This window comes from Taudactylus pleione, unplaced genomic scaffold (assembly GCF_031769625.1).
Source record: "Taudactylus pleione unplaced genomic scaffold, aTauple2 ptg003137l, whole genome shotgun sequence".
Lineage (NCBI taxonomy): Eukaryota > Metazoa > Chordata > Amphibia > Anura > Myobatrachidae > Taudactylus > Taudactylus pleione.
Genome location: NW_028287496.1, coordinates 3,131,970 through 3,153,687, shown reverse-complemented (window position 1 = coordinate 3,153,687; position 21,718 = coordinate 3,131,970). Strand labels below are relative to the sequence as shown.

The window sequence follows — 21,718 nt, the reverse complement described above, 5'->3', positions numbered from 1 at the left end:
GTTAACCTGGATGCCTTGGCCAAATGGCTCGCATGTTACCCTGACACAGTTGCTGCACAGTTTTTGAGTGACGGTTTTAAGTTTGGTTTTTGTTTGCCGATAGCTTCAGTCGTGCCTGCAGGTTTTCCATGGAACCTTCGATCGGCAATAGGGCTGCCCCACATAGTTAAGGACAAAGAATCTCATTCAGACCCGGTCGCAAGCTGTCACACTGGGAGGCGGGGTTTTGAAAGCCAAGGTCTGAGGCTGCTGGAGGAGGCGAAGGCGAGGGGCCTGGACGTATGATCTCCACATCCACAAGTCTTGGTCATTGGCTAGACCTAGTCAATGGTGCGGAGTCTAACTCACAAGGAGGTGTTCGCCAGTGACCCCCTCCAAGTGGGATATGGGCTTGTGCGGCTCCCTGTAAGCAGGTCGCGGTCCTTTGACTTGGTGACCAAGGCCTGCAGGGAAAAGAGAATCAAAAACACCCATGGCCCAAGGGTAATGCCTGGAATAGGCACGTGGGGAGTGGGATAGAACTCCTGGCTAGAGAAAGGCACTTGAGGTGCTGGCTAGAGAGGTGTGGAGATTTATTGGTAGGCTGAGGTAACAGCTGGATATCCCACGAAGTATATACCGGATTGCCGGCCGGAGATTATGCACTAGGGTGCAATGAGACGAAGGGTTAACCTGCACACAGGCTGTGATGGTGAAAGCACTGTGATGAGATGAAGGGTTAACTTGCAAACAGGCTGTGATTGTGAAAGCTCTGCGATGAGACAAAGGGTTAACCTGCACACAGGCTGTGATGGTAAAAGCACTGTGGAGAGATGGAGGTTAAACTTGCACACAGGCTGTTGATAGTAATGGCACTGTGATGAGATAGCTCAGAAGCTCTGGTAGAAACACACTGGAAGCACGGGAACTAGTTACACTAGCGGCGACAATGATTGTTCAGGCAACTACCTGGAGCACAGGAGCCGGATATATACCCCTGGAAGCCTGCTGATAGGCCCACAGCATCAGCTGACCAGCCGGGCCACTCAGGGAAGAAAGTATTGACATAGGGAAAGTGTCATGGCAGCGCCCATGATGGAAACTGCGATCCCCACTCACCGGGTCACCTGACACCACAACTACAGGGTGAATGCTGAGCTCCTCCCACATCGCCGCGCCAGCCGCCCGACTGCCCGGGAAGTCAGAGGAAGCCGGCGGGACGGTAAGGGATGGCCGATCCCCGGCTGAACTCTGACACAAGGACTGAGCGCTCACAACCGGGTCGATGGTAAAGCCCTGCGCACGCACAGTGGCCGCACTGCGCGTGCGCAAGCCCCGGAGCGAGAAACTCTCTCGCTCCGGAGCTCACTACAAAAGGGGCGGCTGTCGATGTAGATCTGAGGCGTTTTGTGGGCGGCTGCACTGACAGCAGTGATGTCAGTGGGGAGCTTCCTGCTCGATCAGAGCAGGAAGCTCCCTGGGGATTGCGGTTGCCGAGACCCAACCTTAGGGTCTCGTCGCAAGCCCTGATGGTCACGATGGTCTTGACCATTGCGACCATCTACCTGTTCGGTTGCTGAAGCTGTGGGTGGTAACCCACAGCTTAGCTAGCGACCAGGAGGCCGCACTTAAAAATCAAAGCGGCCGCCCTCATTCAGAACGAGCGCTTGCTTCTTGCGAGCTCCTCTGAATGAGGGCCAAAGTCCTTAAGGAGGTGCAGCTCGGTCACATCATTGGTCCTTTTCTCGAGCCACCAATAGCAGACTTGGTATTGTCCCCCGTCAGCATGGTCCCAAAGACGACGCCGGGTTCTTTTAGGCTCATTCAGCATCTGTCTTGCCCATCTGACTGTTCAGTTAATGATGCCATTCCGCAGGAGCTTTGCTCTGTGTCTTATCAGTCTTTTGAGGAGGCACTGGTGCTGGTCAGGGCTCACGGACTCGGCGCATTGATGGGCAAGGTGGAAGTTGAATCGGCTTTTCACTTGTTGCCCCTGCACCCTCACTCGTTCAGGTACATGGGTTTTCGATTGGATGACGGATACTACATAGACAAGTGCTTGCCTATGGGGTGTTCCGTGTCCTGTGCCTATTATGAAAGGTTCAGCACCTTTCTGCATTGGTGCGTCGAGGCTGGTACTGGGGGGCTTGGCATGGCCCATTACCTGGATGACTTTCTGTGCGTCGGCCCTGCTGATTCCCCACATTGCAGGGTTTTTGTTGGAGTCCATTCAGGCCCTTTTTTCCTTTTTTGGGGTTCCGATTGCCCGTGAGAAAACCTTGGGCCCGGTCTCCCTGCTGTCCTATTTGGGTATAGAAATGGATACCTCGGATGGCTGCTGCAGAAAATTCTCAAATTAAAACATGCCATTCAGGATTGCCTGACTGCGGGTAAGGTGACACTGCGCAAAGCGCAACCTCTCCTGGGATTGCTCAATTTCTTATGCCGGGTGATCCCCATGGGTAGGGTATTTTCCAGGAAGCTACAGCGAGCCAACGCGGGTCTTCGCAGGGCGCACCATTTTATTCGGCTCTCTGCTGAAATAAAAAGGGATCTGTTTGGCTCTCTTTTCTAGCCGACTTTAATGGTGTTCTCTTGTGGCTGCCCCCTCCGGTCCCCAGCTATCAGTTACAGTTGTTCACTGATGCGACCGGATCGTCGGGCTTTGGGTGTTACCTCTGAGGGTCATGGTGCGCTGCCTCCTGGCCGGCAGAGTAGTTTTCCAGGGGATTAACTAAAGACCTAATCCTCCTGGGATTGTTTCCCATTATGGTGGTGCTGGAACTGTGGGCCCCTGAGTTGTGCGATAGAAGTATTGTTTTTAGATGCGACAACTTAGGCCTTACGCTTGATCGTGCAGTTAGTGCTGCGTTGCTTACAATTTAACATCTTGTTCAAGGCTATTCACATTCCGGGCTCGAACAATAACATTGCTGACGCGCTCTCCCGTTTTCAGTGGGACAGGTTTAGGTCGCTTGCACCTGAGGCTTGTTTAGTGGGTAAGCCTTGCCCCCCTATGTTTGGTAGGTCATCGAGCCGGCATGGAGGGCCTAGCCGAGCAATCCCTTGCACCGGCTACGTTGCGGGCCTATCAGGTGGCTTGGTCCGAATGAGAAAGTTATCTCCATCACCGCGGACGTAGAGGTGAGACCACGCTTTGCTCAATGCTTTTTTTTATTTGGAGTCTTTATTTCACTGGTCGGTCCCGTGCAGTAGCTTTGCATGCTGGCGGGCACTTCTTTCTTTTCACGACTGAAAGTGAGTCCTGACCTTACAAAGAGCTTTGCCGTTATTAAGGCCCTTAAGGGATGGGCTTGCACTTCGCCTCGGCCAGCCGATAAGAGACGGCCAATCGATATTCCCCTATTGCTTAAGCTTCTGGCTGCGATGCCTGAGGCTGTGGTTTCTCATTTTGAGGCTAATCTTTTCTGTTTAGCATTTTTAATGGCGTTTCATGGTGCCTTCCGAATTTTGGAAGTAGTTGCCCCTTCTAAATTAGCGGTTTCGCCCATGTCCATTTCGGATGTTAGTATTGGGGAGGGGGCTGTGTTGTACAAACTACGGCATTCTAAAACTGATCAAATGGGTTGCGGCCGTTGGGTCTCCCTAACAGCTTGCAAAGATGACCGCGTTTGCCTAGTACATCTGGCAAAACTTTATATGGCATTACGGCCTGTAGTTGGCGGTAAATGGTTGCTTCATGCTGACGGTTCGCCTCTTACCAAATATCAGTTCCAATTAATTTTTTATGCTGTTTGCTTCACATAGGCCTCTCCCCAGGGGATTTCGGTATCCATTCTTTTAGAATTGGCGCAGCTACTTCTGCCGCCGTGGCTGGCTTGTCGGTTCCGCAGATTATGGCTCTGGGGCATTGTTATAAGCGTTATGTTAGGCCGGTGGCCACTGGCTGAAATTGCTGTTCCGTTTTCCTGATGTTTTGTCTGTCTATGGGGCCTATTCATCAACACTAAAATAATGTTTTTAAGGACATTTTCCTTAAATAACGTTATTTTGGTATTCATGTAGCCACTTAGCACAGGAGATATCACAGATATCTCCTTGCTAAGTTCCCCTGCGTTAATTTCCACACTCCCCATACATTAGTATGAGCACATTAGTATGGGTACATTAGTATGGGTACATTAGTATGGGCACATTAGTATGGGCACATTAGTACATTAGTATGGGTACATTAGTACAGGTATATTAGTACATTAGTACAGGTACATTAGTACATTAGTATGGGGACATTAGTATGGGTACATTAGTACATTAGTATAGGTACATTAGTATGGGCACATTAGTACATTAGTATGGGTACATTAGTACAGGTATATTAGTACATTAGTATGGGTACATTAGTACATTAGTATTAGTACATTAGTATGGGGATGTGGAAATTGTGGTATTCATCAAATTCCGAAAATTATCAATTTTCGAAATTTGATGCAGTTACTATTCGCCACTGTGAGGTGGCGAATAGCAGGTGAAACTTACCTGTATCCGCGTGTGCAGGTCCCCCGACGAGTCCCTCCGGCGCTCTGCTCCGTCCTCAGGCTCCGGAGGCTGGTCGGACATGTGTGCTCCCCAGCAGAGCACAAGAAAGTTTAGAAAAAAAAAAAAAAAGTTTTTTTTTTTTCTAATCTGTCACGTGGTCTGCAGGGAAACCACATGACAGCGCAGCAGGACGGAGCCGGAGGCTGCTGCGCGGACAGGTAAGTCGGGGGGGAGGAGGGGGGGGGGCCGGGGGGGTACACAAACTTACCGCATCTGTAGGCAGTGCTGCGCATGCGCTGGTATTACAGATGTAACAGCGCATGCGCAGCACTGTTTCCAGATGCGATAAGGTAGTGTAGAGAGGGAAAAGTATCTATTTCCCGAAAAGCTGTCATCGCAAAAATGACAGGTATCGGAATAGATACTTATGGAGAGATGGAATGATGAATTCCACCTATAATTAGCTAGAACTCCGTGAGAGTTCTAAAGCTAATTATCTCCAGAGAATTTTTAGGTTTAATGAATAGGCCCCTGTGTGTCGTGTTTGTTCATTTGTTTCTCTTTGTGCTATCTGCGTGTAGTTTGTCTTGTTATGTCTCCCCTGTCCACCCTACTCGGGTAATACTTGTCACTTGTAACAAGTGGGGGTCTTGAGGGATTTATTTTACCTGACTAGACGGACTAACTCGGCCATAAATACAGACCCTCAGCAGGTTTTTGGTTTACCTCCCGCCGAGTTGTTTTCGTTTCTTCCTCTCTCCACCCAACACTCCCCCCCCCCCCCCCCCCTTACCCTCCCTGGTCTTTCCTTATCGTTCTCTACTGTTATCCAGGCTAATCTAGATTAAAAACTTAAAATTCATTTGTTCAATGTTTCATTAGGCAGCTAAAATTAAACTGGATATACGATATATCTTAATTAACTTTAATTTTATAGTTTAAAGTTTGTTATTTTTGACTAAGTCTATTCAAACTAATCATTAATTACTGCTTAGTTTAGAATTTAGTTATAATCAGTTTCTCATGGCTGCTAAAAAGATTTAGTATTATGCTCCTGTCTGTTTCTTTTGTGTTAATTACTCTAAATCTTAAATTAAAAATTTTGCTATTACATTCCTTCCCCGGTCGTTATAAGTTTGACATTTGATGTTAGGGATGTATGGATCATGGGTCACTTATTTGTATTTTGGGCAGCTAAGTTCACCCATGCCAAGGACCAGCTGTTATGGCCTGTGTCTGCGAGGATTCGCTGGCTAGGTTTTAGGGGTCTGCGTTGGGAGTTCCTCAAGCCCAGATTGGTAGCCGCAGTACGGCAATTTGGTGTCCCCAATGTGCTGGTTATACATCTCGGTGGGAACGATATTGGTTCCTGGATTGCACTTGATTTACGGCTTAACATTGTGTCAGACCTCCTCATTATGGGTGCTAGGCCTTTCTGTACTGTGATGTGGTCCTGCATTACCCCTCGGCAACAGTGGCGTGGCGCTCGTTTTTCTAAGGCTTTGGACGAGGCTCGTAAAATGATCAATGCTGCTGTGACAAAATGTATGCAGTCTCATAGAGGTTTTGTTGTTACACATCCGTAAATATGGTACCGTGATAAGCATCTCTATAGGCCTGATGGGGTGCATCTGACGGAGGCTGGTTTGGTCTTGTTTGTGGGGAGTTTGTTCACAAGCATAGGTCAGGTGGTTTAGTGTGTATGATGGCGGGCTGCGATTCTCTGAGGTAGAATCTAGCATTGGCGGGAAGTACGGCTTATTCTCAGCCTGGGTGTAGTGTGTGTGCATTGGGTGTGTTCACCTTCTATTATGTGTAGAGAAGTACTGTACCACCTCTACGGGAGCAGTACAGCCATCTAAGGATGGTATTGTGGAGCTTATTCAGACCTACGAGTTGCTCCAGTACGCATGCGCATGACAGAGCCGGCTCCGTCGTGCGCATGCGTGAGACCCGGCTAACGACGGGTGATCCGTCGTTAGGGGTCTCGTAGCAGACGGGGCGAGCGGTTGATGTTGAGTGACAGCTCGCCCCATTTGCTGGGCAGGCCAGGGGCGTGCTCGGCCAAACAGAGGCATTCCTGTCGGAATGCTTGCCGTTTGGGGGCGGCCCCACTGACATCATCATTGATGTCAGTGGGGAGCTTCATGCTCAAACAGCAGGAAGCTCCCTGGGGCTTAAGGTTGACGAGACCCTACCTTAGGGTCTCGTCGTAAGCCTCGATGGTCAAGACCATCGCGACCATCACCCTTAGCGGTCGTTAGAGCTGTGGGTGTTAACCCACAGCCTAACGACCGACATGGAGGCGGCCATTCAGGATGCAATCGGCCGCCCTGTTTCAGAACGACCGCTTGCATCTAACGCCAGCCTCTGAATAAGGCCAGCCTCTGAATAAGGACGCCAGCCTCTGAATAAGGATGCTCGCAAGCGGGTCGATAGTGCCCTAATGCGCATGCGCACGACGGAGGGAGCTCCATCGAGCGCATGCGCGAGACCCGCATAGCGACAACCAAGCTGTCGCTATGGGTCTCGCACCAAAGGAGGCATGCTGTCGATGGTGACTGACAGCACGCCACCTTTGGTGGGCGAGCCGGGGGCGTTGCTGCCCACACAGAGGCGTTCCCATGGGAACGCCTTCCGTCTGGGTCCGGCCCCATGGACATCACTAGTGATGTCAGTGGGAGTGATTTTGGCTATGATGGAGCCAAAATCACTCCAGGGCTTGCAGTCACCGAGACCCTACCACAGGGTCTCATCGCAAGCCCGATGGTCGCGATGGTCTTGACCATCATCATGGACGCTCGCATAAGCTGTGGGTGGTAACCCACAGCTATGTGAGCGTCCAAGAGGCCACTCCATTTTAAGGTAGGAGGGCCCTGATTCAGAGCGAGCGCTTTGGTCAGAGCGTCTGTCTCTGAATGAGGCCCTGTGTTCGGTAGAAGGTCTATGCTTAATACCCAAGTGCAGGTTTAGCATTGTTGGGCTGCTCTGTGTAAGTGCCGTCCTTTCCAGCCACCATACAATATTTAAAATAATTAAATTAATTTCTTAAATAAATAGCCGACCTGTTTTAAAATCCATTACTGTCTCCGTGTGTTTATTCTTAGAAAAGTGTGAAGTGTTTATATTGTTATGGTATAATGATCACACACACTGGGCACACCTCAGCCGTTACTAGGTTTATAGATAATGAGAATTACACCCAGCATGTAGAACAGGGTTAGTTACCCTGTGCAGCTGTATATACGTACAGGGAAAGGATAGATAATGAGAATTACACCCAGCATGTAGAACAGGGTTAGTTACCCTGTGCAGCTATATATACGTACAGGAAAAGGATAGATAATGAGAATTACACCCAGCATGTAGAACAGGGTTAGTTACCCTGTGCAGCTGTATATACGTACAGGGAAAGGATAGATAATGAGAATTACACCCAGCATGTAGAACAGGGTTAGTTACCCTGTGCAGCTGTATATACGTACAGGGAAAGGATAGATAATGAGAATTACACTCAGCATGTAGAACAGGGTTAGTTACCCTGTGCAGCTGTATATACGTACAGGGAAAGGATAGATAATGAGAATTACACCCAGCATGTAGAACAGGGTTAGTTACCCTGTCCAGCTGTATATACGTACAGGGAAAGGATAGATAATGAGAATTACACCCAGCATGTAGAACAGGGTTAGTTACCCTGTGCAGCTGTATATACGTACAGGGAAAGGATAGATAATGAGAATTACACCCAGCATGTAGAACAGGGTTAGTTACCCTGTCCAGCTGTATATACGTACAGGGAAAGGATAGATAATGAGAATTACACCCAGCATGTAGAACAGGGTTAGTTACCCTGTGCAGCTATATATACGTACAGGGAAAGGATAGATAATGAGAATTACACCCAGCATGTAGAACAGGGTTAGTTACCCTGTGCAGCTATATATACGTACAGGGAAAGGATAGATAATGAGAATTACACCCAGCATGTAGAACAGGGTTAGTTACCCTGTGCAGCTGTATATACGTACAGGGAAAGGATAGATAATGAGAATTACACCCAGCATGTAGAACAGGGTTAGTTACCCTGTGCAGCTGTATATACGTACAGGGAAAGAATAGATAATGAGAATTACACCCAGCATGTAGAACAGGGTTAGTTACCCTGTGCAGCTGTATATACGTACAGGGAAAGGATAGATAATGAGAATTACACCCAGCATGTAGAACAGGGTTAGTTACCCTGTGCAGCTGTATATACGTACAGGGAAAGAATAGATAATGAGAAATACACCCAGCACATAGAGCAAAAGACGTTACACTGTACAGACATCCAGATGTATAGAAAGTTTTCAGAATTGTGCCCGGTATATACTGTATTGTGCCCGGTATATACTGTATTTAAATTTTATTTCAATTAACAAAGAATACATTCAGGTCCTGAAAGATACTAGATAAATGGAAGACAATGGTGCCAGCTGCTCATGCAAAGAAAATAAGAAGAATTTCACCCAGTATACTGTATATGAGCACTAACAGGTAAGACTGGAAATGAGGCATGTGTTTTATGTACAGTACCTGTATATCTCATGGTTCTCAGAGCAATTGGAAGTATCACATAAAGTGACTTGAAGATATCCCCAGTGTTTCAGGTCACCAGTGGTCTGAATAGTCACATGGTATCTCCAGCCTGCAGGGCACCACAATAAATGTCACTTATAACCTCACGGTAACACATCCTCTCAGCATTACCAGCGTCAGGACTAACAACACGTAATGACGTCAGTTACAGACAAAAGGGTAAAATAAATGTGCAGAGAAGAATAAATGTCACATTAAGAATAGTGATTAATTTTAGTAAGAAAGCAAAGAATCAGTTCACATCAATACTATGTCTACACTCCCCACTAACATCCAACAATTGCCCATCAGAGCAAGCAGAACTGCAAGGCTGGAGGTGAGTAACTGCTCCCTGAGTGTTTCAGCTGGAGGTGAGTAACTGCTCCCTGAGTGTTTCAGCTGGAGGTGAGTAACTCCTTTCTGAGTGTCCCGGCTAGAGGTTAGTAACTGTTCAGAGTGTCCCATCTGAAGGTGAGTAACTACTCCTTGAATGTCCCACCTGAAGGTGAGTAACTGCTCCCTGAGTGTCACGGCTGGAGGCGAGTACCTGCTCCCTGAGTGTCCCGGCTGGAGGTGAGTAACTGCCCATGATTGTCTCTGCTGGAGGTGAGTAACTGCTCCCAGGATGTCTCGGCTGGAAGTGAGTAACTGCTCCATGAGTGTCCCATCTGAAGGTGAGTAACTGCTCCTTGAATATCCTGCCTGAAGGTGAGTAACTGCGCCCTTAGTGTCTTGGCTGGAGGTGAGTAACTGCTCCCTGAGTGTCTTGGCTGGAGGTTAGTAACTGCTCCCTGAGTTGTTCCATCTGAAGGTGAGTAACTGCTTTTTGAGTGTCCCGCCTGAAGGTAAGTAACTGCTCCCTGAGTGTCCTGGCTGGAAGTGAGTAACTGCTCCTTGAGTGTCCTGGTTGGAGGTGAGTAACTGCTCCCTGACTGTCCCATCTGAAGGTGAGTAACTGCTCCTTGAATGTTCCACCTGAAGGTGAGTAACTGCTCCCTGACCATCTCGGATGGAGGTGAGTAACTGCTCCCTGAGTGTCTTGGCTGGAGGTGAGTAACTGCTCCCTGAGTGTCCCAGCTGGAGGTGAGTAACTGCTCAATGAATGTCCATGCTGTAGGCGTATAAATGCTTCCAGATAGTCCTTACTAAAAGTGAAAAACTGTTTTCTGAGTGTCCTGGCTGAGGGGGAAATAACTGTTTTTAGAGGGTCCTGGATCGGGGGGGGGGAAGATGGAATTAATTTGAGTGTAATGGCTGGAGGGGAGTACAACAAACAGAATTATTGCGTCACCGAGTGGCACTGGATAAACAAATGAAATAATACAAAGCAAGGGGTATAAATATAGTACTTAGTCCTTATCATGGGTGGAAAATCCTGGCGTTCATCATTTTGTATGTGGAATTCTCAGTCTCCAAGACTTGTCCGTATGGTACATGAAATAAATGTAAATACAGGAAAAAACTGTCTTAATAATATAATATAATTTTCCTTGTAATGTCTATATGAAAGAGAATGGCGTAATTCTTGTCAGATGTGTTAGATGCGTACCCAACTCATATTCAACTATGTGGTTAAATTCCCAAAAGAGGTTTCTTTGTTCTTCTGCCCAATTAATATTCAAAACTGGCCTCATATCAATCCACACAAATTGTATGGGTAAGATGGTGCATACCCTACTCACGTGGTATAGGTGCTGTGATCTGCATATAAGGGTTTCTTTTCAGTTGTCCCCGGGATATTCTTGGAATTAATCCCCGTAAGGTATATCTTCATAAAAAGGAAAGAGGAGTATTATGTATGGCTAAAAGCTTTTTAATGAAATACAATACATACTCAAACATAAAATTACATAAAAATAGAAATAGTGAATGTTGACCCGATAGTTGAAAAATACGGTCCTCTGTCATCAAAGAAACAACAATCAAAATTGGCCAGCATAAAGGAGTCCCTATACCCAACGCGTTTCGACCTGTCACCGCAGGTCTTTTTCAAGGTATAGGGAATCATACACACATTGGTATCTTAAATACCCTGTGTGGCCAATTAATCTAATATGCAGCTTGACTGATGTATAAAGTAGGCATGTCCACAAAAACCTAAATCTAAAATGGTTAAGATACATGTTCCAGGGTAGGATTCTTCAGGTGTGAGTATTCACTGAATGCCTCCAGACCGGATTTCCTATGGAAGTGGCAAGTCCCGTTCATCACCTATTGCCATCCCCTGACTCCCACTGCCCACGTGTGTGCCTCCCGCGTCATCCCTCCGGAAGGCATGTGGTATACACGCTCGACCCCGGGCGGGCAGTACACAACGTCCTGGTCAGCTCTAACATAGAGCCGGAAGTCACATCATTGGACTATGACGCGTTTCCGGTGACAGACGGGGTGAGACAAAACATACAGGAAAATGGTGTTTCACATGGGGCATCCATGTTGTAGCCCCATTACTCCAAAGGGGATAATAAATATATAAATAAATAATCCTGGCAATAAATACAATTATAAGTGAATAACAACACACCGATAAGACAATGTAAATAATATATATACAGGGGATATATAAATCCTTACAACACATGTAATATAATAAACATGTATAAGAAATAAATATGAATAAAAAGCGGAAAAAATTAATAAAAAGCGGAAAAACATGCCTACCTTATACATCAGTCAAGCTGCATATTAGATTAATTGGCCACACAGGGTATTTAAGATACCAATGTGTGTATGATTCCCTACACCTTGAAAAAGACCTGCGGTGACAGGTCGAAACGCGTTGGTTACAGGGACTCCTTTATTTCTGGACAATTTTGATTGCTGTTTCTTTGATGACAGAGGACCGTATTTTTCAACTATCAGGTCAACATTCACAATTTCTATTTTTATGTAATTTTATGTTTGAGTATGTATTGTATTTCATTAAAAAGCTTTTAGCCATACATACTACTCCTCTTTCCTTTTTATGATATACCATACGGGGATTAATTCCAAGAATATCCCGGGGACAACTGAAAAGAAACCCTTATATGCAGATCACAGCAACTATACCATGTGACTAAGGGTATGCACCATCTTACCATCTACCAGTTTGGAATATTAATTGGGCAGGAAGAACAAAGAAACCTCTTTTGGGAATTTAACCACATAGTTGAATGTGAGTTGGGTACGCTAACACATCTGACCATCTGACAAGAATTACGCCATTCTCTTTCATATAGACATTAACAGGAAAATTATATTATATCATTAAGACAGTTTTTTCCTGTATTTACATTTATTTCATGTACCAGACGGACAAGTCTTGGAGACTCTGAGAATTCCACATACAAAATGATGAACGCCAGGATTTTCCACCCATGATAAGGACTAAGTACTATATTTATACCCCTTGCTTTGTATTATTTCATTTGTTTATCCAGTGCCACTCGGTGACACAATAATTCTGTTTGTTGCATTGCATTTATTGGAGCTGGGTGAGTTTCCATTTTTGTGTTGGACCAGGGGCAGCAGGTTTTGCACACCATACTTTTTAGTAATTTTTCTACAATTTGCGCTGGAGGGGAGTAACTGCTTCCTGAGTGTCCTGGCTGGGGGAGGATAATTGCTTCCCGACAGTCCTGGCCAGAGGGAAATATCTACTTTCTTAGTGTTCTAGCTGCAACTGAATAACTGCTTCCTGAGTGTCCTGGCTGGAGGGGAATAACTGCTTTTTGAGTGTCCTTGCTGGGGGGAATAATTGCTTCCCGAATGTCCTGGCTGAGGTTTCCTGAGGGTCCTGGCTTGGGGGAATAACGGATTCATGAGGGTCCTGGCTTTGGGGAATAACTGATTACTGAGGGTCCTGGCTGGGGGGAATAACTGCTTCCTGAGTGTAATAACGGTTTCCTGAGTGTCCAGTCTAGAGGGTAATAACTCATACATGCCTACCCTTCCGTTTTTTGCGGGAGCCTCCCGTTCTTTCAAGTAACCCCCCGTACCCCCGAAAGGGTAGGCAACTCTCCCGCATTCTGCCCACTTCCTAGTAGAATGGGGAGAATTTCCACAGCAATCGTGGGTCCCCATGTAGGGGGTGGGGCTTAATGGCACGATTCTTCATGAGTCATGTCATTTAGCCCCATCTCCTATGTAAATGTGCGCCAATCATGGCTATTTACCGTGAAGGGAACAGGGCTTAATGACGTGAACCATCAGGCTCCACCCCATCACAACTCATTTGTTTCTCCTCCCCAGATATCTCCCGGGGAGGGGAAAGTAAAGGTAGGCAACTATGTAATAACTGCTTCCTAAATGTCCTATCTGGGGGGTGAATAACTGCTTCCTGAGTGTCCAATCTGGGGGGTGAATAACTGCTTCCTGAGTGTCCTATCTGGGGGGTGAATAACTGCTTCCTGAGTGTCCTATCTGGGGGGTGAATAACTGCTTCCTGAGTGTCCTATCTGGGGGGTGAATAACTGCTTCCTGAGTGTCCTATCTGGGGGGTGAATAACTGCTTCCTGAGTGTCCTATCTGGGGGGTGAATAACTGCTTCCTGAGTGTCCTATCTGGGGGGTGAATAACTGCTTCCTGAGTGTCCTATCTGGGGGGTGAATAACTGCTACCTAAGTGTCCTGGCTGGGGGGAATTAACTGCTCCCTAAGTGTTCTTGCTGGGGGAGATTACTGCCTCCTGTTTGTTCTGGCTGGTGAGGAACAACTGTTTCCTGAGTGTCCTGGCTGGGACATAACTACTTCCTGAACATCCTATCTAAATGGGAATATCTGCTTCCTGAGTGTCCTGGCTGGCAGGGAATATCTGCTTCCTGAGTGTCCTGGCTGGGGGGGGGGGGGTGTGACTGCTTCCTGAATGTTTTGGTTGGGGAAAATAATCGCATCTTTAATGTCCTGGCTTGCTTCCTGAGTTTTCTCTCTGGGGGGGGAGGGGGGGGGCTACTCTCTGTGTGTCCTGGCTGGGGTATAACAACTGCTTACTGAGTGTCCTGTGTAGAGGGGAATAACTGCTTCATACATGTCTAAATGTATTTGCTGGGGAGGAATAACTGCTTCCAGAAAGTTCCGGCCACAGTTGAAATAACTTGTGTCCTTGCTGGTGGGGAATGGGGAATAACTGCCTCCTGTGTATCCTGGCTGTAGGGGAATACTCGCTTCCTGAGTTTCCTGTCTGGAGAAAAATAATGGCTTCCTGAATATCTTACCTAAAATGGAATAACTGCTTTTTGAGTGTCCTGGCTGAGTTGGAATAACTGCTTCCTGAATGTCCTGGCTGGTGGGGGGGATAACTGCTTCCTGAGTGTACTGGTTAGGGTGGAAAAACTGCATCCTGAGTGTCTTGGCTGGGGGGTGGATAACTGCTTCCTGAGTTTTCTTTGCCGAGGGGGAATAAAAATACAAATGTAACTTACGTTCATAGTCATATCGAGGTCCGGTATGCAGATAATATGTCTGACAGGCTGCCGCATCTCCGGGTTCTGTATAGTAGCCCATCAGAGAGCAGCTGGCAGTGATATAGGAGAACCCAGCACCCTGAGGTGGAGGAAGCAGCAGATTTAGCTCCTACTGTATATATAATATAAGTAAGCCATCTGTTCCCTGCTGGCTGGTACTTACGTGCTGGAATGCCGCATAGTCGGGGGCACAGTAACCCATGAACCCACTAGGCCTGAGGATTGATGCTATAAATAAGTAGTAGCTGGCAACATGGCTGCAGAGGAGAACATCCCGAGCCGCTGGTGGGCAAAGAGAGAGAGAGAGAGGAGATCAACCTAAATTCCCATAGATGTCAATAACATAACTAATGCGCTAGTGCACATAAAGATGGCGGCACAGTTGCGGAATAGGGCTAGCAGTCTTGTTTTCCTTTCTGAGGGCACTGGGGGGCTGTGTCCTGGGCATCCTAGCAGCAGTAACTGAGATTTCTCGGTGGTAACCTGATTCGTGTCACTTAGTTTTGCGACGTGATGATGAATCGGCCCCTAAGTGTCAGGGCCATTCATCAAGTTCTGAAAAAGCCTTCTTATTGGTGTTACTGATCACCAGCCTGAGATGGCGTTCAGCCCCCGATCATCTTCACAGGCTGCTGTTTACACTGCAGCCAGCAGAAAGATCTAATAAGATCCCTCCCTGCTGCGTCAGCACTGCAGAGCCTCGGAGCGGAGAGCAGTGGCCCGGACTTACCGGCAGAAGACAGATGAGTCGAGGGGAGAAGATGTAGTGGCGGGGGGGGATCAGACACCTGCGTGGTGGGGTTGGGGGGTGGATTGGACTCCCGTGGGTGGAGAGGGGGGGGGGGCAGACACAGTGAGGAAATCCAGATGAATAACTCTCCTGTACGGGGAAAAGTATCACTTTTCTGAAAAGCTGACTCTGCAAAAAGAGCAGCTTTTCAGAAGTGATACATTTGTTAGTGAGGCATGATGAAGGAGGCGGGATGAAGGAGGCGGGATGAAGGAGACGGGATGAAGGAGACGGGATGAAGGAGGCGGGATGAAGGAGGCGGGATGAAGGAGGCGGGATGAATGCCTACAAACATTTTTTAAGCTCGCAGTGTGTTTAAAACAAAATTATCACTAGTGATAATTATTTCATGATGAATAGGCCCTTTAGAGATCTATAGGGATGATGGCCTTACTCAATTTACCAATCAGCTCAGCTAGACTACCACTATCCCACTACTCCATGTTATTATCAGGATACAGGAAGCGGTTACACAATGGCAGCGCTCAGAACATTAATCTATTACCCAATTTATTCAATACATCTCCACCCAAATCATACTTGCCTACTTTTGAAAAAGCATTTCAGGGAGATTGTGAAAGCAGCACCTATGAGCGCATGTTACAGTGGGCGTGTACTGATAAATCTGAGAGGCGTGTCCTACATGTGATGGGCGTGCACTGATAAATCTGAGAGGCGTGTCCTATATGTGATGGGCGTGCACTGATAAATCTGAGAGGCGTGTCCTATATGTGATGGGCGTGCACTGATAAATCTGAGAGGCGTGTCCTATATGTGATGGGCGTGCACTGATAAATCTGAGAGGCGTGTCCTATATGTGATGGGCGTGCACTGATAAATCTGAGAGGCGTGTCCTAAACCTGACTTACATCCAAATGTAAACCAGCCTAAAAGCAGTCAGTAAGATCTGTTTGTTGATGAAAACACACTGATACTTCTCAGAAATTCATAGGGATCATTGTGCCTTATAATAACCAATGCAAGGAAATGACACTAATGATCCCATTTGAATGTATATATCTCTGTTTTTTAATATAACAGCTTCATAATGGGGGTAAGGATGAAATGAGGGAAATTGCTAGACTATTCAGGGAGATTGCTACTACTTCAGGGAGTCTCCCTGACAATGAGGGAGAGTTGGCCAGTATGACCCAAATGTATGTCTCATATCCCTCTCTCATATCTATCTATCTGTTATCTCATATATATATATATATATATATATATATATATATATATTTATTATCCATTTTATTCACTGCATCAGCACCCCAATGTCATCTATCTATCTCAAAACTCTATCAGAGATGTGCAGGTTCAGTATTCTGAAGTTCCCCAATCCAAGTACATCAGAGGGGTAGCTTGGGTGTTCCCACATTTCTCGGATTCCAAATCGAGGGGAAACGTCATCATCTCGGAGTCGGATTCTCGCGGGTACTGGATTCTATATGTCTTTCCTGTGGTGATTTTATGAGCCATTTCACACTGACTCAAGTCTGCTAACATGCGCAGTGGCTGCTATGCTGTGTCCACTTCAGTCCGTGTGTCCAGAGGCTGCTGCTGTGCCATCGGTTCCCTGTGTCCAGTGACTACTGCTGTGAAATAGTTTCCCTGTGTCCAGTGGCTACTGCTGTGCCATCATTTCCCTGTGTCCAGTAACTACTGTTGTGCCATCATTTCCCTGTGTCCAGTGACTACTGTTGTGCCATAGTTTCCCTGTGTCCAGTGACTACTGTTGTGCCATAGTTTCCCTGTGTCCAGTGACTACTGTTGTGCCATCGTTTCCCTGTGTCCAGTGACTACTGCTGTGAAATCGTTTCCCTGTGTCCAGTGACTACTGCTGTGCCATCGTTTCCCTGTGTCCAGTGACTACTGCTGTGCCATCGTTTCCCTGTGTCCAGTGACTACTGCTGTGCCATCGTTTCCCTGTGACCAGTGACTACTGCTGTGCCATCGTTTCCCTGTGTCCAGTGACTACTGCTGTGCCATCGTTTCCCTGTGTCCAGTGACTACTGCTGTGCCATCGTTTCCCTGTGTCCAGTGACTACTGCTGTGCCATCGTTTCCCTGTGTCCAGTGACTACTGCTGTGCCATCGTTTCCCTGTGTCCAGTGGCTGTTGCTATGTCCATCTGCTCCATGTCCAGTGGCTACTGCTGTGTCCATCCTTTCCCTGTGTCCAGTGGCTGCTGCTGTGCCATTGTTTCCCTGTGTCCAGTGACTACTGCTGTGCCATCCTTTCCCTTTGTCCAGTGGCTGCTGCTGTGCCACACGCAGTGTCAAGGAAAGGCTTTATTTGTTTGCTTTTATTTATGAGAGGTTGTTCTCTGCAACTGCTGTTAGTGAGGCATCTTCTTTTGTATCTCATGACGATGTGTATATATATATATATCCCACTCAGTGTAGAAGAGGTGTCAAAAAATTAAAACCAGAAAATCAGTGCAAAAAAAATAAAACCACTTACACAGTAGAACAAACTGTATTCAGAAATGTCACAAATCCCTGAGGAGAGTGTGTCCATGGGATCTATTTATTAACATTATTTTGACTAAAATTAAGTGATAAATGCTGTTTTGTGTTGTCACACCCTTTTCACATCATTTTAGTATCACCTATAGTTATTACAGGGCAATTGGAGTAGAATTTGTAAAATTGTACTCCAACCCCTAAGTATCACTTATTTTTAGTAATCAGATCGCATTTCCCATAACTGTAATGGGAAATGTGATCCGACCAAAGTTACTAAAAATAAATGTGAAAAAAATACCGGGGAAAGCCCTGTGATAATCCAGGGTCTCCCCCGGTTACCGGAGAGAGCCGGGAGTCGGTCCCAGTAATCAGCTCTGTGGTCTAAACAGACAGCAAGCTGATCATTGCAAAAAAAAATTGGTAAAAAAAAACATTTTACTTACCCAACTTCAGGGACCGGTGATCACACCTCCGGTGATGACTCCCCTCCAGTCAGCTGGTCTCCCATAGTGCACTGCTGCCCAGTCATCAGGTGATCGGAGGCCCGGATCATGCAGGTAAGTGTAATTAAGGAAAAGGGGGTCGCGGGGGGTCCGCGATCACGGGGGCAGGGCTTAGCGATGGGGGGGCAGGGCTTAGCGACGGGGGGGTAGCAGCGGCGACCAGTCGGCGCCTGCGCGGGCACTTAGTCACGGTATTTTTTGCGAATACCGTTATTAGGCTCCGAAGGGGATTCGCAGGGACAGAGCTTTATCGCAAGCTCTGTCCCTGCAAGGGATTTGTAGTAATTCCCTGTGATGTTGCCTGAATTCGCAATGCGAATTTAGTTATTAATATCACACTACAATCTGCATTCAATATGCGAATTGTAGTAAATAGAGCCCCATGAGTGGTATGTGTAATCCATGAATGGGTATGAAGTCCTGGCGGTTGAATAGCTGCCGGTTCATATCCCTATCACAAGCCGCTCATGCGAACGCCGGGGGACCATTCGCTGAATTCCTCCTATCAACAGTCCATCACCCCTGTTCTGTTCTGGATTGGCTCCTGTAGCTATTTCCTTCTAGTGCGAATCCTGCTCCGATGCCGGTGATAGCGTTTCACGTGTTTATGGTTCTGGCTTTGTCTCCTGTTTCCAGTTGAGTATCCAGTTCTCCTGTCAGTTTTGTACTACCTGCTGTTTGTGTCATCCAGGCGGCATGGTCCACATATCTACTACCTTCCGTTAGTGTCATCTAGGCGGCACGGTCTGTATATCCACGCTCTGCCGTTTGTGTCATCCAGGCGGCACAGACAGCACTTAGTGTCCAGTGCGCGAAGTTCTGCATCCAGCTGCTTGTGTCAACCCGGAGGCACAGGCCGCACTCCAGTGTTCAGTTGCTTGTGTCAACCCGGCGGCACAGGATGCATTCCAGCGTCCAGCTGCTTGTGACAACCCGGCGGCACAGGCCACACTCCAAAATCCAGCTGCCGCAATCTAGCATCCTAAGTATGCAATCCAGTGTACCACCGCTTGTGTCAACCTAGTGGCATGGGTCTTCCATCAGCGACAACTTGCCAAGGCTGTTACGTGGTCCAAAGGCCGCATCTTGCTCTACGGTCCATAGGCCATAGCTAGCCAAGACTTACCAGCTCTAAAGGCTGCTACACAGCCCAAAGGCTGCATCTTGCTTTATGGCCCAAAGGCCACAGCTTGCCAAGGTTTATCTGCCCTCAAGGCAGCTGCACAGCCCTTGGGCTATGACTAGTCAAAGACTTACCAGTCCTCAAGACTGCTGCATAGCTCAAAGGCTACTTCAATTTCACCAGCCTTCGGGCCACAGCTAGTTAAAGCCTACCAGCCCTCAGGGCTGCCCCACAGCCACAGCTAGCCAAGTGTTCCAACCCTAAAGGCTGTTGATGGACTCATTCTATCTTGATATACAGTACCTGAATCCTAACATTATCACTGGCCTAAAAAACAGAGTTTTTCCTAGCCATATTAAGTGTATTCTTTTTATTTCATCTAGCATGGATCCCTCACAAAATCCTGCTCAAATTCTGGCTGGACAGATTCAGATTCTGACCCAGAAAGTGCAGAAGCTTTCACTTTTAGTTGAGGAGACTCAAGGTGCTTCAGCCCCTGCAGCATTTGGACCTAAGCTTAATCTGCCTGACTGGTTTTCAGGGAGCCGGAAGGATTTCTGGAATTTCAAGGAGAGAAGCAAACTATTTTAAGCTTCAGCCCAGATCCTCAGGCTCGCAGGTCCAACAAGTTGGAATCATAATTTCCATATTACATGGAGACCCCCAGACTTGGGCCTTTGTTCTTCCCTCCACTAGTATGGCATTACAGACTGTGGACTCCTTTTTTACCACAATGTGTCTGCTTTATGATGACCCTGATAAAGCGACTATGGTGGAGGAAAGTTTCAGGTCCTTGAAACAGGAGAACAGAGCAGCCAATGACTATTGTACGGAATTCCATAAATGGTCCGTTGATGTGGGTTGGAATGACCCGGCCTTACAAATCCAGTTTCGTTAAGGATTATCTGATCAAATGAAGTATATCCTAGTCCAACATCCTTCTCTGGATTCCTTAGATGACCTCATGAGTTTGGCCATTCATATTAACCGGCGACTCGGGGAGCGCAGAGTAGAAAGTAATCTACCTTCTCTGTCTTCGCAATCTCCGGTATGGATCGCTTCGTCTGAGCCTGAAGTACCGATGCAACTGGGAGCATTTGGTCTTCTGGCCAAAGAGAAATGTAGGAAACGTTCATTGGGTCTTTGACTCTACTGTGGGGGTAAAGGACACTTGGCACAGCTTTGTCCAGTAAAGTTGGGAAAAGGCAAGGTCTACATGAGCTAGGGGAGGAACATCTTGGCCTTGCATCCATCTCCCCTAAAATTCTGTCCTTATCACCACAGTGATCACTTTAACCACTCTCCAATTTACATACCTGCCTTCATTGACAGCGGAGCTTTTTTCGAGACTTTGTGTCTAAATCCCGGGCCCTTATCTACTCCTTTGTCGGTTATTGGTCTAGACGGGGCAAGTTTTTCCTGACGTTCTTCCATCTCACCGTTCTTTTGATTGTGTCATTGATTTGTTGCCAGGCTTCCAAAAGGCAGACTATATGCATTGTCCATCCCGGAGGATAAAGCCATGCAGGAATATATTCAAGAGGCTCTGGATAAAGGATTCATTTGTCCTTCTAAATCCCCAGAAGGAGCAGGATTTTTTCTTTGTCCAGAAGAAGGATGGATCACTCAGACCCTGTATTGACTTCCGTGGACTGAATAAGATCACAGTCAAGAACACATTTCCCTTGCCACTCATCTCCATTCTCTTTGATTAACTGCTTGAGGCTTCCATTTTTTCTAAAATTGATCTTAGAGGTGCCTATAACCTCATTCGCATCAGGGAAGGACATGAGTGGAAGATGGCATTTTGATTATCTAGTTATGCAATTTGGCCTCTCCAATGCCCCAGCCATCTTTCAAGTTTTCTGGGATTCTTTGCAGTGGTCTATTTAGATGACATCCTCATCTATTCCAAGTCCGTGGAGAAACATCGTAGGCATGTGAGGCAGATCTTGCGAAGATTACTGGATAACAACTTGTATGCCAAGCTGGGGAAATGCGAGTTCTCATTCTTAGGCTACATCATTTCTTTGCAAGGTTTCTCCATGGACCCTGGCAAGGTGAAGGCCATCTTGGATTGGGACAACCCACTACATTGAAGGCCATCCAGCATTTTTTGGGTTTAGCGAATTACTATCACAGATTCATTCTCCATTGTCTCACCCCATCGTAGAACTACAAAAGGAGCTGAGGTCGCTAATTGGTCGACTACTGCCATTCAAGACTTCAAAACACTTAAGGCAGCTTTTGTGCCTGCTCCTGTTCCTTGACATCCCAACCCAGAACTTTCATTTGT

The 21,718-nt window shown here is 46.9% G+C and overlaps 1 protein-coding gene across 3 annotated transcripts in view; it reads right to left on the bottom strand.

Moving 5' to 3' along the window:
- Positions 1–21,718, bottom strand: part of LOC148430836 (pancreatic lipase-related protein 2-like) — a 167,456-nt gene that overhangs the window by 27,101 nt on the left and 118,637 nt on the right. For all 3 annotated transcript variants that reach the window (XM_088466440.1, XM_088466439.1, XM_088466441.1), the window contains 3 exons: positions 14,703–14,821; positions 14,498–14,618; positions 9,055–9,166 (listed from right to left, as the gene is read on the bottom strand). In XM_088466440.1, coding sequence (XP_088322566.1) covers positions 9,055–9,166; positions 14,498–14,618; positions 14,703–14,821 — 352 coding nt within the window. The remainder of the gene's footprint in view (positions 1–9,054; positions 9,167–14,497; positions 14,619–14,702; positions 14,822–21,718) is intronic.